The sequence below is a fragment of the Aythya marila genome, assembly GCF_965140915.1.
Source record: "Aythya marila genome assembly, chromosome: 2".
Classification (NCBI taxonomy): domain Eukaryota; kingdom Metazoa; phylum Chordata; class Aves; order Anseriformes; family Anatidae; genus Aythya; species Aythya marila.
In genome coordinates, this window is record NC_139043.1 from 46,479,912 (window position 1) to 46,494,149 (window position 14,238).

Genomic DNA, 14,238 nt, shown 5'->3' on the forward strand with positions numbered 1-14,238 from the left:
AGGAGAGGAGTGGTGTGAAAATAGAGAGCAAGATAGATATGAGCGAGAAATCTGCTGAGAGCAACTTGTTGTTCTCTAGATTTTGACAGATCGACTCCTTAATGTTCTTATGGGGAACATCCTTCAGCATCGATCTCCACGGCTATTTTTCAGATTTGCGCTCCACGCAGAGAGCTGGTCCAGCTATGGCACCTGCATCTTCCCCAGAGCTCAGCATCGCAAGGACCCGAGACTTTCACACCACCCCCCTGTAGTTCCTGGCCTCCCCTAAAAGATCGCTGTTTATTTCTCTGACCACACAGTTGCATTTTAAAACCTTAGAAGAGAAATGCAAGGAGTGGGAGAAGGAAGCAGTCTGACCACATTGACTCAGCTCCATTCCTTCAGCAAGCTATATATATATTTATTTCATATTCATTTGAACAGCAGAAAGTTTGGCAATAATGACAGCCTGGGAAGTATGCACTGTGTGTGTGCTTTTGACCCCTCCGGCTTGGCTCTCCCACACGATGTTCTGAAGACCCACCACTGTGCTGTTTTTAAGCAAAACAACAAATCAAAATTTGTCTTACTACGAGTCCCATTGGGATGCCCTCTGTCTGGCCATGCTAGGGACGTGTAACCCAAAGGGCAGGGCCAGTACCAAGCACTGGACTTCAAGGAGCCGCTGATGCATTTCAGCCAGCAGTCAGCAAATCAATGTCAACAAGGCTGTGTTCAGCTGTCAGGATGCTCTGCAATCCTTTCCCATTGTTCCTATTTCTTTATTTATTTGTTTTAACCCTTTTCTCAGCAAAAATTTACCAAGGCCAGATCTTCAGCTGGGGGCGACTCTGTGGGCACAAACTGTACTCAGCAGGTTTGTGTTTGGCAAGCTGGGTTTCCATCTCTAAAACAAGCTATATGATTCCTAAAGTGGCTAAATTCAGACTTCTCAGGGTTCATTTTTGATAGACAGTTGTCTTTTATATGGCAGCATATTCCCTCGTAGCTTTACATTTTTGTTATTTACCTAATTACTTTCACCTTCTACTTCCAATAATGCATTTGACTGAGTATGCTGCAACTAATCACTGCTTCCTCCTTTGTACAGGAGCTTAAATAAAGCTTGTGGTGGGATTTTTTTCAAAAGGTCAGATGCTGGGGCTAGCTCCCCCATCGAAGTCAGTGAAACATTTTCTTCTGACTGGTGAGAAAAGGGTCAAAAACCGGGGGATGCTTTTGGGAAGGGCATCCTTCTCAGCACATCAGCCCATTGAGCAGAATGGTACCGGGCCGACAAGCCCAACAGTGAAATTAACACCCTCTGCTCTCTGAGACAGGACCCGATCCCTGAATTGGGATTGCAGGGGAGCAAAGCCGGAGGAGAAGGCACAGACTGGCATTGCCGGTGTCCCAGCAAGGTTTGGCGAGGTGGGAACGGAGACTGCAGAGCGACAGCCCGGGTGGCTGAAACATCCAGGCTGTCGCACTGGTTCTTCGCCGAAACCACCTTGTAAATTCCCTGTGTACAAAAATATATCTATGGATCATGCCTTAGGGGGAAGGATGCGAACGGTGCTGGATGCAGCCGAGTGAAAGGCAGCACAGCTCCAACCCAACGCCGGGCTGTGGCGGCTGCCCAGGCCGTGGTGCTACGTGAAGGTGCGTGTGGGCCCGCGCGTGTGTGCGTGCACGCTTGGGTGTGCACGTAGCCACCCTATAGCTCTACACGGCCCCGCTACACGATCATGAACTGGCAGACGTACGGCAGCTGCTCCTTGCACCTCTTGTCAAACCACTTGCCCACCGCCGCCCCCGACAGGGCCGCGCAGTTTTCCAGCTTGCCGCCGTCGGGCTGGGTGGTGATCTCGGTCTCCCAGTTCTTGTAGCGGACGGGACCGCCCGTCATGTCGACCCACTTGCCCTCGGATGCCATGTCATTGAGGCCCATCCAGATCTCTGCCTCGGCCCCGATGCTCTTGCGCATGTAGTCGTAGAGCGCGTCGTTCTCCTCCCCATTCTGCGGCGTGCCGAGCGTGCCGCCCTGCGAGATGCAGTGCTCGCTGGCCTCGTGGTACGTCTTGCTCTCAGAGAACGCCAGGTAGCATTTTAGGTGAATTTTGGTGCCTTTCAGGCAGACTAGGAGGTGGCCGCATGGATGGGACAGAGAGAGAAGAAGGGAATTGGTTTTAAATTCGGCACTCATCTCTTGGGCAAGCTGTGGTGCTGCCACCTCACACTTACATCCCATGTAAAAAGGATGCAGCCTCCACATTTGGAAACGGCCCCCCAAAAAGGACCTGGGGGTGCCCATGTCTCTGTCCTCAGCGTCCCCTCTCCCCGCCTGTTCTCTTCCCGAAATGGGGCTGTGCTTTCTCGCCTTGGGAGGCAACATTTGTCTCTGCTGGGGGCTGGAGTGTTTTGGAAAAAACAGCCTGCAATTCCAATTCAACCATCTCGATTATGCAAGCATGAAAAAAAAATGGGTTTTTACTTTTTTTTAATGGGTTTTGATCAGAAGTGTTGTGCTTGCATAGCTTGAGGTCTTCAGAGGAAATATCTACTTGCCTCTGATTTTAATCTGATTTTAATGTTAAGAGCAGTGATTTTTTTAAATTTTTAATCTTTAAACCCTGAGAGCGCAGGGTACTCTATCCAAACAATAGCTAATCAGAGCCATTCATTAATATCCAGACCAATTACATCTCAGTGAATGTGAGCCTGGATCTAAAGCCTTGATTTTGCTTGTGTTTCTTTCTTTTAGGGAGGAAATTCTCCCTAACTTGCATTTTTAGCACATCTCTGTAGCATGTTCTGCAAGTCCCTCTCCTGCTGATGTCATGGAGTTTGCAGAGAATAACCATGGAGCAGGGCTGGAAAATGAACATTTTGAGACCATACTGTGTGTGTGTCACACGAGGCGTGGTGCGACCGACCCCTAGCGAGGTTCCCTGGGCAAGACCAGGGATGTACGAGGGATCAGGTAGCCATCTCACTGGGCTTCAGCCGAAAGACTGCAGCAAACAAAGAGTAAACTGCGTTTGACTGAAGTGCAAAATAATCTATTACCCATCCCGCTGATTCATGGAGAGAAATGAACATCTGGCTTAGTGTCATGGAAATATCAATAGCTTTAGAAATGGGAAGCTCTAGCACATAAAGAAGGGGGCCATATGCTGCACAACTCATGTGATTAACTGCCTGAGGAGCTTCCTCTGCCTGGAGGAACTGCAACAAGGCCATGCATTGCTTTGATCCCCAACTCTCTCCCTGTGATGGACACCTCGTCATGGAGTACTGGGGCATCCCTTATCAAAATGCATGGAGCAATGGCAACAGCTTTACAAGCAGCTCCTCTCTCAAAGTGAAAGCCGTGCCTTCTTCGAGGAGTCCTTTACCTGTCTGAAGTGCTTGCTTTTCCTTCAGTAGAGCAACCTCCTGAGAGATGTTGTCAATCATGGCCTTCAGGTCTTCAATCATTTTGAGGCTTACACCATCTGTTGGAGAAATCAAGGGAGGAGCATAAACATCCACCGTGTCCCCCAGGGAGGCAGCTGAAGCTGTTCCTATAATCAACCCCCCCCCCCCCCATTTCCCTGCCTGCAGAGAAAGACAAACAAAAAGCATCCACAAAGCCAATATCTGTCCCCTAGCACACCCATCAGAGAGAATATTTGCTCGCTAGCCTGGTTGCACCAGCAGCCCAGATTCCTACATTGGCAGGCACACCATCACAGCTGCCTCTGTCTCTGCCTCTGCCCTGGCTGGGGACAGGTACCAAAAAAAGAGCCAGAGCTGGTCTTCTGCTATGAGAAGATGCTTCCTTGGCTGAGGAGTTGGTTGTGGCCTCCTACCAAAGCCTGTGTCTTGCTATCTGTGTTGCCTCTGGCATTGTAGATGCTCTTACCCAGCAGACCAAGTGCTACTAGGGGAACAATGAGATCACAGAGATACTTTCTTAAGAAAATGCCTCTTTTTATTAAATAATAGAGACTTCTGAAGACAACTTCCTCTTGGATGTAAAGGACAAAACCTTCTTTGCAACGAGGACCCTGCTTTCCTTGCAGCCTCCTCTGTAAAGCTACTCAGGCTCACACACTTTCCCTACCGCAAGCTACCATGATGTCTCCTAAGACAAGAGATGTGAAGGAACTGAAAAAGCCTTTGGTAAGATTTTGCTAGCCTCGAACAGCGACCTGTGGCTTAGCACCAGCTAGTCATCAGACCCTGATTTCTCCTGCGTAGGAGCAGAAGGGCCAGTTATGGCATGGAGATGGGAGGTCAGACACCAGGGAATTTGTATCATTGCACTGTCACTGCTGCTCCTCAGGTGCTGCTGCTTCATCTCACCTGGTGTAAGCAGCTGGGAGTCAGAGGGATCAGGAGGAGGGCTTTAAGCTGCTTTACTCCTTGCTCAATTAACTTTAATGGGTCTGGTTAACCCTAAGGCACGAGCTATTATTTTTGGTGCCTTTGATGAAAACACTTTGTGGGAAACAGCTAATTAATTAATGGTATTTTTCACCCATGTCTCTCTTGCAGCACAACAAATGTCCCCCAGGTTTAAGTAACATCCAAAGGCCACGGTGAGACACCCTTCGTGAGCCTTGGGGCAGCTCCAGCTGGGTTTGCTGTGCCAGTCTCATGCTGGAGGGCCCCTGGCACCCCAGGTGGACACATCTCCTTGATAACTACCCTGTCCTGCTCACTAACAGGTTTCTAAGTCATTGGCTTCCAAGTCATTCCTGCAGCAGCAACTTCACCTGGGGAGAAAATGGATCCAGCAACAATTTTTTATTTTTATTTATTTATTTATTTATTTTTGTGAAAAAGAGTTCATATTTCTGGCAACTCCTTTCTGCTGGTTGATTTGCACTTCAGCCAAAAAGCAAGTGTCATGGCTATATCAGCAAATACTGATATATATTTTATTATTATTTTTGCCAGCAGTATTTTTCTGTGCATTTCTATTTCCTCAAGGCCAGAGCACCCCCACACAGGGCTTGTGTTGCTGGAAATATTTGCAGGCATTTTCTGAGGTCCCTCCCTTACTATGAAGCTATGGGATCACACGAGGATTTGGGGCAGATTCAGGAGCCCGAATCAGCCTCTACCCACAGATTTAAGCATCTGGACTCCAAATACCTTTAAAACACATGTGAGAGCCACACAGAGGTGCTCTTCCTGTGCCCTCATGGCCCCTGCTGTGGCCGTGATGAGGGGTCCCCAGCCTGGACCCCCAGAGGCATTGCCCCATGCAGGGCTCAGGGGGAGTTTGCTGAACTGCTGTGGCTGGAAAAATTGCTGGGCAGCAATCTGAGGGGAGGGGGAAAACACAGGCAAAGCGAACGTGTTATTTCAGCATTTTCGAAATGCTGTGTTTTGGCTTTTTCACATTGAAATGGCACCATTTTTTTTTTTCTGAAGTGGATCCAAATGCAAGCGATAATTACATCATGTAAAATAAAGAAGAAGCCCAAGGAAAGAAAAGAGAAAAAGAGAACTGAAGAGGCTTGGCTCGAAGCATCATTTTCTTTTCTAACACTTGTGGCTTGCCCCTGCAGATTAAAGAGCACGAACCCAACAAAATGCCTGACCCTGCGATGGCCTCCCCCTGCCCAACCCACCCTGGTGAAGGGCTGGGGACAGGGCTGGGGACAGGAGGGTGACATCCTGCCCTTGTCCTGGAGGGGGTGAGGGGCTGGGGGCCAAGAGGAGTCCCTCCAGGGATTGCAAGTGCTTTTTTCCCTCCTTCTGCACCCCCCTGGTGCTTGTCAAAATTGGAAATTCGTTAACCCAGCAGTGCCGAGCGCTTCCAGTAAAGGCAAGGCACCTAACCCACCACGGGGCTGGATGCGGCCGGCCAAAAAATGCCAGGGTGGTGGGGATTCTTCTTTTCCCCACAGAAAACTTGACCTCTCCTTTGGTGAGAAATCAGGGGGAAAAAATTGCCTCCAGCTGTTTCATATGGCTTGATTTCCAGGGGAAAAAAATTGTGGCCCCTCAAAAAAAGTGGTTTAGATTGGAGATGTTTTTTCCTGTCCAAGACGTGATTTTTCTCCCATCACTTGTTTTCTTCTTTCAGAGAAAAATAAGATTTCCCTAAGAAATGAACCTCTCTTCTGGCACATCCCAGCAGTGCAATGCAGACTAATGCCCTGCATCAGTCTAGGAGGGCACTTGTGCTGCAGAAGGCAGGCGCGAGGCACCGCCGTGGGCTCGGCAGACACGGAGCGCTTTCATAGAAAGACCCGCTGGGAGAAAATGGAAAAGTTTCTCAAGGACAGGACCCGACAAAAATAGCCGCCGGGAGAGCGTGCGGGGCAGCCCGGCCAAACAAAATTCCTGGGATGCTTCCTCCTTGCTCTCGGGTCCACTCCAAAGGGCAAAGCCAAGCGCAGGCGACTGCAGCCGGACCCAGCAGCGGGCAGGACCGCACGCCACGGGCTGCAGCATCAGCCTCCTGCTTACCTGCCCTGTCCTCTGCGCTGTGCCACGGGGAGGAAGGACTCGAACTGCTTTAAAACAAAGAGCCCTGCTGCTGTTTTACGGGTGATACAGCGCTGCTTTTGCCTGCCTGCTCCCGGCTGCAAGTCTGCAGCAGCTGTCTGGCATCCAGCGCTTAATGTCTCCCCCCAAAAAATGAATGAGTAGAGGTAGGGGTTGGAGAAACGGAGATGTTAGTAAGGGGAAAGTCTGGGGAGAACCTTAGGACATGGGAAATAGGGTGCCCTACAATGCTCAAAACGAATATAGTCAGGGCAGCAACATGCCCAAACCATTTCAGTATCCTTGCTCATTTACAGAGGGGCTACACAAGCACTTCTATGGAGGGTAGCAAAAAAGACACACGATTAGGTTTTAAATGCTTTTTTTAAAAGCTTCATCGCAGCACCCTTAAACAGCCAGGCTGATTGCATCCCCCCCCTGAGCCGGGCAGGGTCCCCGGGGCTCTGCTCACCTTTCTTGGCCGCCCCCGGCTTCTGCCGCCCCTTGCCGTTTTGCTGGCCGGAGACCTGGGCGAGGGAGACGAGGCAGAGGAGCAGGCAGGCTCCCCGCAGCACCATGCCGCTGCCGTCCGGAGCCGAGAGGAGCTGGAGTGAGGCTGCTCTGCCCCCGGACAGCCTGCTTAGCACCGGCTTTAATCAAAACTGTCTGGCCAAGAAAGAAGTCTCCAGGCTTCCAGCAGCCGCCTGGCCGCAGGGAGGGTTCAGGCGGCTCCGGCCAATGCTGAGAACGGCCCAGCCAGCTTTCCTTTCTCAGCCCGCCGCTTGTTTTTGTTATAAAACAAAACAAAATAAACCGAACGCGAAATACCACGAGCCTGCTGAGAGGCGACTCGGCTAAACATAAGGGAACAGCTGGGAATATGGCTGGGACGGTTTCCTAGGGGTTTCTGCACAGTGGCTGAGCTCACGTTTCAGTGATGGAGATGGCGACGTGAAGCACAAAAAATGGGGTTTGGGTGGCAGAGGGAACACAGCCCCTCTGTGGGGCTGCCCTCGAGGGGTGCTGCAAGTGCCTGAGCACCCAGCTCCTGCCACGGTGCCACCCAAACCCCCCCAGGGAAGTTTTGGGCTTACCACCCTGTGAAGGGCTGCTGTGGACCCCCCAACTGATCACAGCTAACCAGGGGCTGTAGGGCTTGCTTTTCTAGCTCACGGTAGCTTCTGTAACTTTATTTCTGAGCCCCTGTCCCAAAGGGGGATGCTGTGCACAGCACCCTTTTGGTACACATGGCTGTGCCTTTGCTCCTACCCAGCTCCCATGTTTCAATCCGGAGCACATCAGCCCCTATGTTTCTCCCCTCATGTCCCTCAGAAGCTGTAGCACCAGTGCTTCTTCTCCTGGGGATTAAACAAAGGAATCCACACAAGTGTTTTTCCCACAGCTAACAACTAATAAAACGAAGCCAGCTCCCCTTGCTCGCCAGGCCGGGTGGCAGAGGCCGGCGATGGTGCAGGATAAGGAGGCGCTGGCTCTGTGCTGTGCCCTTGCTAGTGGCTTGGTGCCTGGCTTCGGGGACCTGCCTGGGGCTGACCTGGTTTCCAGCACCACTGGTCTTTGTACCCATGTGGCTGGGGACAGAGCTCTGGGCTTTTGGATCTTGGTATTAACCCCTGTGTGCCACCACGGGGAGAGCTGCCGGCTCTGTCACTGCCTTTATTGCTTTTTTCCCCACTCTGGCGATGCTCGCGCTGTTCAGAATCAAAATCTAAAGCTTCTCTTTTCACTTAAAAAGAATTGAATGAACCAGTGTAGATCACCCAAAGTGTCTCTTGGCCAGGTCTGCAAAAGCCCCGAGATGCTTGGTAAGGCTCAGGGGCTGTGAAACCCCAGCTGATGCTTCACACACACCGTGCTGGGGTCAAAAGGAGCACCTGGGGGTCTTCCCCGCAGCCACGCTCATGGTAGGTGACCAAATATGCTTTGAAATTTGTCTATTCACTCAGTTTGGGGAATGTTTAGTCTTCTAAACAACTGTGAGCTGTAACAGACAGATGGACTGTGCTTGATTTTGGGTGGTGGGAGCGTGGCTCACAGAAGGCTCACATGTTTTGCCCTTGCAGGGTCCCAGGTGACTTGAGAGCAACCTAAACCCAAATCCCTGCCTGATTTTTCGGGTGCTGCAGTTGCAGCACAAGCACGAACAGGATTCTCTGAGCAAGTGGAAGAAATTCGTGTGAGGAGATGAGAGGGAGCACAGACACTGAGGAGAACAAAGCGCGCTCTGTATCCATCATTACCCTTAAATCCTTTCCGAAGAGCGAAGGCAAGATGCTGCCCAGCACGCTGCGAACCGCTGGAGCTGCTTGAGCACAGAAGGCCTGAGATAAACAGGGGTGTGCCTGGAAAAAGAGCTGCTGTGGATTTAGCTTGGCTACAGCCGTGTTACACTGCCTAGCGCTTGTGCTGAATAAGCAGAACCCTGCCCTGACATCCTACCTGAGCAGAGCTCAGCCCCAGTCCAAATTTCAAAGCCAAGGAAGTGGGTTTGGTTTGCATTCCCTGTCACCACACACACACAGCCCTACTCAGACTTAAGCAGGAGAACAAATATTTGGGGGGATTTGCCGTCCTCGCTCCTGGACTACCCCGAAGCAGGATGGAGCCCAACACCTACGCACACATGCAAGTTCCCCTCCCTTGACACTCAAGCAGCCTCTCTCTATCCAAAAGTACTTTTGGTCGGCTCAGCACCTCCTGGTTTTCCTTGGCTCCAGGTTTGCTCGCTTGTCATTTCTGTGATTAATGTCCTGCCACATGGGGGAAAACCGAATCGCTCTGTGCTGCTTCCTCTGAAACAGACAACTCTGATGCGGGGGCACCTGCACCCTAACAGCAGGGTTTTGGGTGGCTGTGTTTTCCAAAAGGATGCATTTGCTAGCTCTGTAGCCTGCTTATATAGACTGAAAAAATAAATGCTTGGCCCTGTAAACCTCCTAAGCCCACAGGAACTCACCCAACAGGACCGAGCTGCTGCGCTGCTGCAACAGGTCCAGAACAGGGGATGCTTTTGGGGAAGGGATGTGTAAAAAGCCAGAGAGGCCCTGCCTCGACCACATTCCCACCCTGTCTGGGCTTCTGCTGAAGCCAGGGGCCGTGGTCCAGCTGGGTGACACGGGTATCAGTGGTCTTCTGTGTGCTGGCACTTCAGCCACACGTCCTGCTTTAGGATCTGGGTGACTCACACAAGTTGTGTAAGCGAGGCGTGGGAGGTGAGTAGAGGTAATCCTTCTCATGGGATGAACTAATATAACCGAGAGACATCGGTGAGGTTTTGGCCACTGGAACCTTTCCCCTGGGGGCTGAAGGAGAAGCAGCAAAGTCCAGAGGTGAAGAGCAGCAGCTGGGAGCTTCATTAGGCCCAGCCGAGGGAAGGGAGCAGGGGCCTGGGGAAAGAGAGGCAGGTAACTCATAGCAGGGCTCACAAGAGTGAGGAAGGTGACGACATGCCAAGAAACCAATTTTTTTTGTTCACAATTAAAAATAAAAATCTGTAAAGCTATGAATTTTCCAGTAAAAGCACTTTGCTCCCTTATTTCAAGCCAGGTCTCCCAGTCAGACAGACAGCAGCTCCTGTCAGCTGTAAGGAAACTGGTCTGAGGTGAAAAAAAGAGGGTAAAAGAAAGCACACCAAGGGAACCTGTCCCAGGGCTGCGGGGAGGTGAGGAGAAGCAGTCAGAAAAGTTGACGTGGCTCTGGGAAACCCAGCGAGCAGGCTGGGATGCTGGGCTTGGAGGGATTTCAGTTCGCAAAACAGTGCTTGGAAAAGGCCCATGGAAGGAAGCTGGATGCTCCTGGCAGTGATGCAGAGCTGTGATGTCGTGCCCGGCTGGGCAAGGAAACGGGCAGTGAGATCAGAGGTGGTTTTAATTCATCTCCTAGGAAAGGAGCAGGGATTGCCAAGGCAAGAAGCGGGCGAGCACCGCCACACAATGGCTGGGAGGTGGGAGGGTGGGCTGGGGAAGGGAGCAGGTTTCACACGGTTATCCTCAAGGTGGGCAATTCCCAGCCTGGGATTTTCAAGGCTAAGACATCATTTCAAAGCAGCCTCAAAGGAACAGGAGAGAAGCAGCGGTGGACAGTAAAAAAACGCCCTGAGGACACGGGGATAACAGGAGAAAGTCTCCGGTGGTGGCCACCTCGTGAACTCATGCTGGCATCGCTCCTGCTTTCCACCGGCACAAACAACATCAGAACAGGTTGAAATGGAAAGCGCTGAGTCTATGGATCATTGTTTGTAAGACCAATGGAGAAGGAACGCGATAATGGTTCAGGAAAGGGTGGTTTTCACGAGGACAATGATGGGGAAAATCAGGGAGTCAGCACTTTGCCAAAATGTTCTCCCTAGCACCAACACTAGGAAACTGGCCCTGAGCCTGGGGAGGGCGCTTCCCCATCCCATGCCACAGCAGGCATGGCTCGCTTCCCTACCCTGTGCTCGCCAAGGGTCACAGGGCAGAAGGATCTGTGCAAAAAGGCATCCTCGGGCCTTAAACTGAAGTGTTTAAACCAAAGATGGAGAGCTTGAGTGCCAGCAGCTGCTCAAAATGCCCCCTTTTCCAGCAGGAGCAGCACTGAAGGAGTCCCAGCCCTGCCTTCTGCCTGGAGCACGCAGACCCCACGGGGCTAGGGGCAGGCCTGTTTGTCTTCACTGCTTTTATTTTCTGCCCATCATCCATGCCCCAAAATCTGACCGACCTCAGCAACTGTGATCTTTGGAGTGTAAATCAGGGAGGCTGGAGCTGATCTGCGAGTGCTGTGACGAGAACTTGGGTGCCTGCATCGCCGATCCCACTCGCATCTGGGGAGCAGGATGACAATGGAGATGTTTGTGGAGCTCGTCGGATAACCTCAGCCTTATTAAAGCGTTCCGGTGGATAAAATTCAGGCTGAAGCCATCACTGGGGAGTCATTAACAGCAGCACGCCCATGAGCCAAGTGCTGTTGTGCAGGAACAGCAAAAAACACGTTAGCAGGCAGCGAGAAAGGCAGCTCATTAAAGAAAGAGCGGAGGGACCGCGGCGTCCCTGCAGAGGTTGGTGCCCAAGTGCCCGGCCTTTAGCCTGGCCTTGTGCTATTTGCAGCTCCACGAAACGCACGGGAGCTGCTGGTGGCTGGGAAATCAGGCTGCTGGGACCTAAACCCACTGCTGTCCTTGCAAAATGCTGGCTGCTCGGGTTCCCCAGGCTCTGCTGGGTGGCACCCCGACGGCAAGCACGGATCAGAGGAACACGAGCAGCAAACTCAGCCACAGCCGCTGACAGCCCAGCCCTCTTCTGCCTCCAGAAGAGGTCCCTGTCAGGCCTTTGGGATACCCAGGGGAGGTGGGAGGGGACACAAAAAACCCAAGGTAATGAAAAGGTGAACTGCAGCTGGGTGCTTTTTGGGCAACACGAGCAGAAACCTAGCGGGAGTCACCATCTCTAGCAGGCAGCTTTCAGCTTCTCGACCCTCCCAGCAGAAGCGATTAATTCCTGGGACAAACACGGAGCTATCCTGCTCCACAGATGTTTCCTCTTAGTCCGACTGGACACAAGTCAATGAAAACGTGGCAATATCTGCACAGCAACACATGGAACTTTCCACCAGCCCGAAGGGGAACAGGAGCAGGCTCGGCTGAAGCCTTTATGAAAAATCTCCGACTGCTATTTTTGTTTGGGGTGGAAGGGAGGAGTTAAAAAGAGAGCTAAGAAAATAGAAACGGGCAGCAGAGGCCTTTGCATGCCTGAGAACCGCAGTCTCAGAGATTTCTTGGCAGATGTTGCACCAACTGGGAGAGCTGCGGGCCCTTTTACCCCTATCTGCGCTTTGTTTATCCATCTGGGACAGGAGTTGGTAGCAGCAAGCCTCCAGGGGCAGCTGAGACGGAGCAGCGGCTGTGCAGTATTTCTGGCTGGGCTCCCTATTTACATCCCAGGGGTAGGAGCAACCCCGGGCTGAACTGGGGTCATTCTCCACCCCGCTGCTTTTCGGTGTCATCATTAGGTGGGACGCAGGGAGCTTGTGGAGGGAGGAGGAGACTTTGACGACCCCAATTCTGTGCCTGCTTACACACCTACAGAACCACAGGGAGGAGAACACGTGGCTGGAGGACATGCGCACCACGTTAGGTTACACTGACACTCGCAGAAAGGGCTTGGAAGGATTTTATGACCGAGGCAGGCATTTTGGCACACACGCCTGCTCCACGGGTCTCCCTGCGGTGGACGCAGACACGGATGCTCAGGTAGCAAGAGTTTGCTTTTAGGTACATGGGCACAAAGCCCAGATCTCAGACAAGCTTTGAGTATTTGCTTTCCCTGCTAAGAAGTGGGTCAGTCAACACACCTGAAACACGGCGAGGTGAGGTTTCTTGTCTCTTTTTTCCCCAGCTCCCATAGCCATCCCTTTAAAGTGAAAAAGACCTGGAGAGGGGAGCAGGAAGCATCCTGCCACCGCCAGGAGAGCCCCACTATCATCAGTAATTTGCAAAAAGGTTGAAGTTCCCCCAGCTGGAAGGCTACCTAGGCAGAAACTATTACTACCGTGTTACAAAATTCACCCTGGAAATAACTCTAGGCAGCCTTCTGGTACCAAATCAGAAATCTATAATAAACCAAGCAACAGTTATTGAGGGAACAGCTGTGGTTTAAGACTTGCAATCCTCATATAGATTAACCATTTTCTGAAACATTAAACAATACACAACTAAACAAAAACTACCTGTGATATGTTTAAGGTACTGTAAATGTTAGTTTTCCCTTTGGTTTTCTTTCTTTCTGCCTTCTTAGAAGAATTTTATGACCTGAAGGAATTTTAGTACCTGAAGTACATCATGTATTTTAATGTGAGCATGATTGCTTTTTCCTATATCTACAGCCCTCCTTTGGGAAAACCCTTGCCCTCCTCCCCACCAAACACACACCAGTCAAGAGATGTTATTTATCTGGCATCAGGAAATGAGAACAGAATATTGAACAACCACTGTTTGATTAAGAGGTAAAGGATTGCTGGATTATTATTGTAGCTTTTCCTGCAGCTTCCCCAATCTGATGCTTCTTCCTGTCCTGCAGGATAAACAGCTCTTGCTCTTTGCTGCACCAGCCAACTGATGTAGGTATCCACGGCTTTGAAGACCTGGTGATACAACTTGATTGCATCTTATCTGGCATCTTCTCCTGTCTTTTTCAGCTGTGATGAAATCCATTTCCAAACTCAGTGGAAGTGTAGAGGGACAAGAGTTCTCCTCTTGTTTGAACCTCTACAGCTGTCCCCATGCTCATTCCTGCTCCACTCCAGTGAAGCCAAGACCTGCACTCTCTCAGCTGTCTCTTTGATTATTACAGAGTAAGATCTAGCAGGACAATGGTGGAAGCGAGGCTTTAGCCCCGTGGCACTGCTGCGCAGCACAGCATGTAAAGGACCTTTACTGACAGCCATTACTCTTCCAGCTGAACTACCCAACTCAGCAGAATTAACTTATTCTCCCTTCTACCCTAGTCATGTCCCTTCTCATTACCCACTGTAAGAGGTTTCAGCGAGGCTACTCTATCTGTTGGCAAAAAGGACAGAGAGCTCCATTAAACAAAGACATTTTGGTTTAAAATATGATTTAGAAACTTGGGACCATGTTGTATTTGTAGTAAAATTTAACTGCATTTTATTCAAAGTAAAATAATTTGAAGGAAGGCTTCCAGTGAGTGCTGCTTTCTTCTCCCATTAAGAAGAATTAACTGGATGATGAACAAAAATGTCTTAGGGACCCAAAAT

At 50.8% G+C, this 14,238-nt stretch overlaps 1 protein-coding gene across 1 annotated transcript; it reads right to left on the minus strand.

The window, feature by feature from the left end:
* Window positions 1-369: 369 nt before the first annotated feature.
* CLEC3B (C-type lectin domain family 3 member B) lies at window positions 370-7,210 on the minus strand. The gene is made up of 3 exons (XM_082754799.1): window positions 6,944-7,210; window positions 3,381-3,479; window positions 370-2,121 (listed from the first exon to the last, which is right to left on the minus strand). Exons 1-3 carry the CDS (start codon window positions 7,047-7,049, stop codon window positions 1,721-1,723), a joined length of 606 nt encoding a protein of 201 aa, XP_082610925.1. The 5' UTR covers window positions 7,050-7,210; the 3' UTR covers window positions 370-1,720.
* Window positions 7,211-14,238: the final 7,028 nt, after the last annotated feature.

What these genes read in the sequence shown, in the direction of transcription:
- CLEC3B (XM_082754799.1), bottom strand. Translation starts at nt 7,049, where the DNA reads ATGGTGCTGCGGGGAGCCTGCCTGCTCCTCTGCCTCGTCTCCCTCGCC. An exon ending in GCCGGGGGCGGCCAAGAAAG is followed by an intron (nt 3,480 to 6,943) that starts GTGAGCAGAGCC and finishes TTTCTCCAACAG; the next exon opens with ATGGTGTAAGCCTCAAAATG. An exon ending in AAAGCAAGCACTTCAGACAG is followed by an intron (nt 2,122 to 3,380) that starts GTAAAGGACTCC and finishes GCCACCTCCTAG; the next exon opens with TCTGCCTGAAAGGCACCAAA.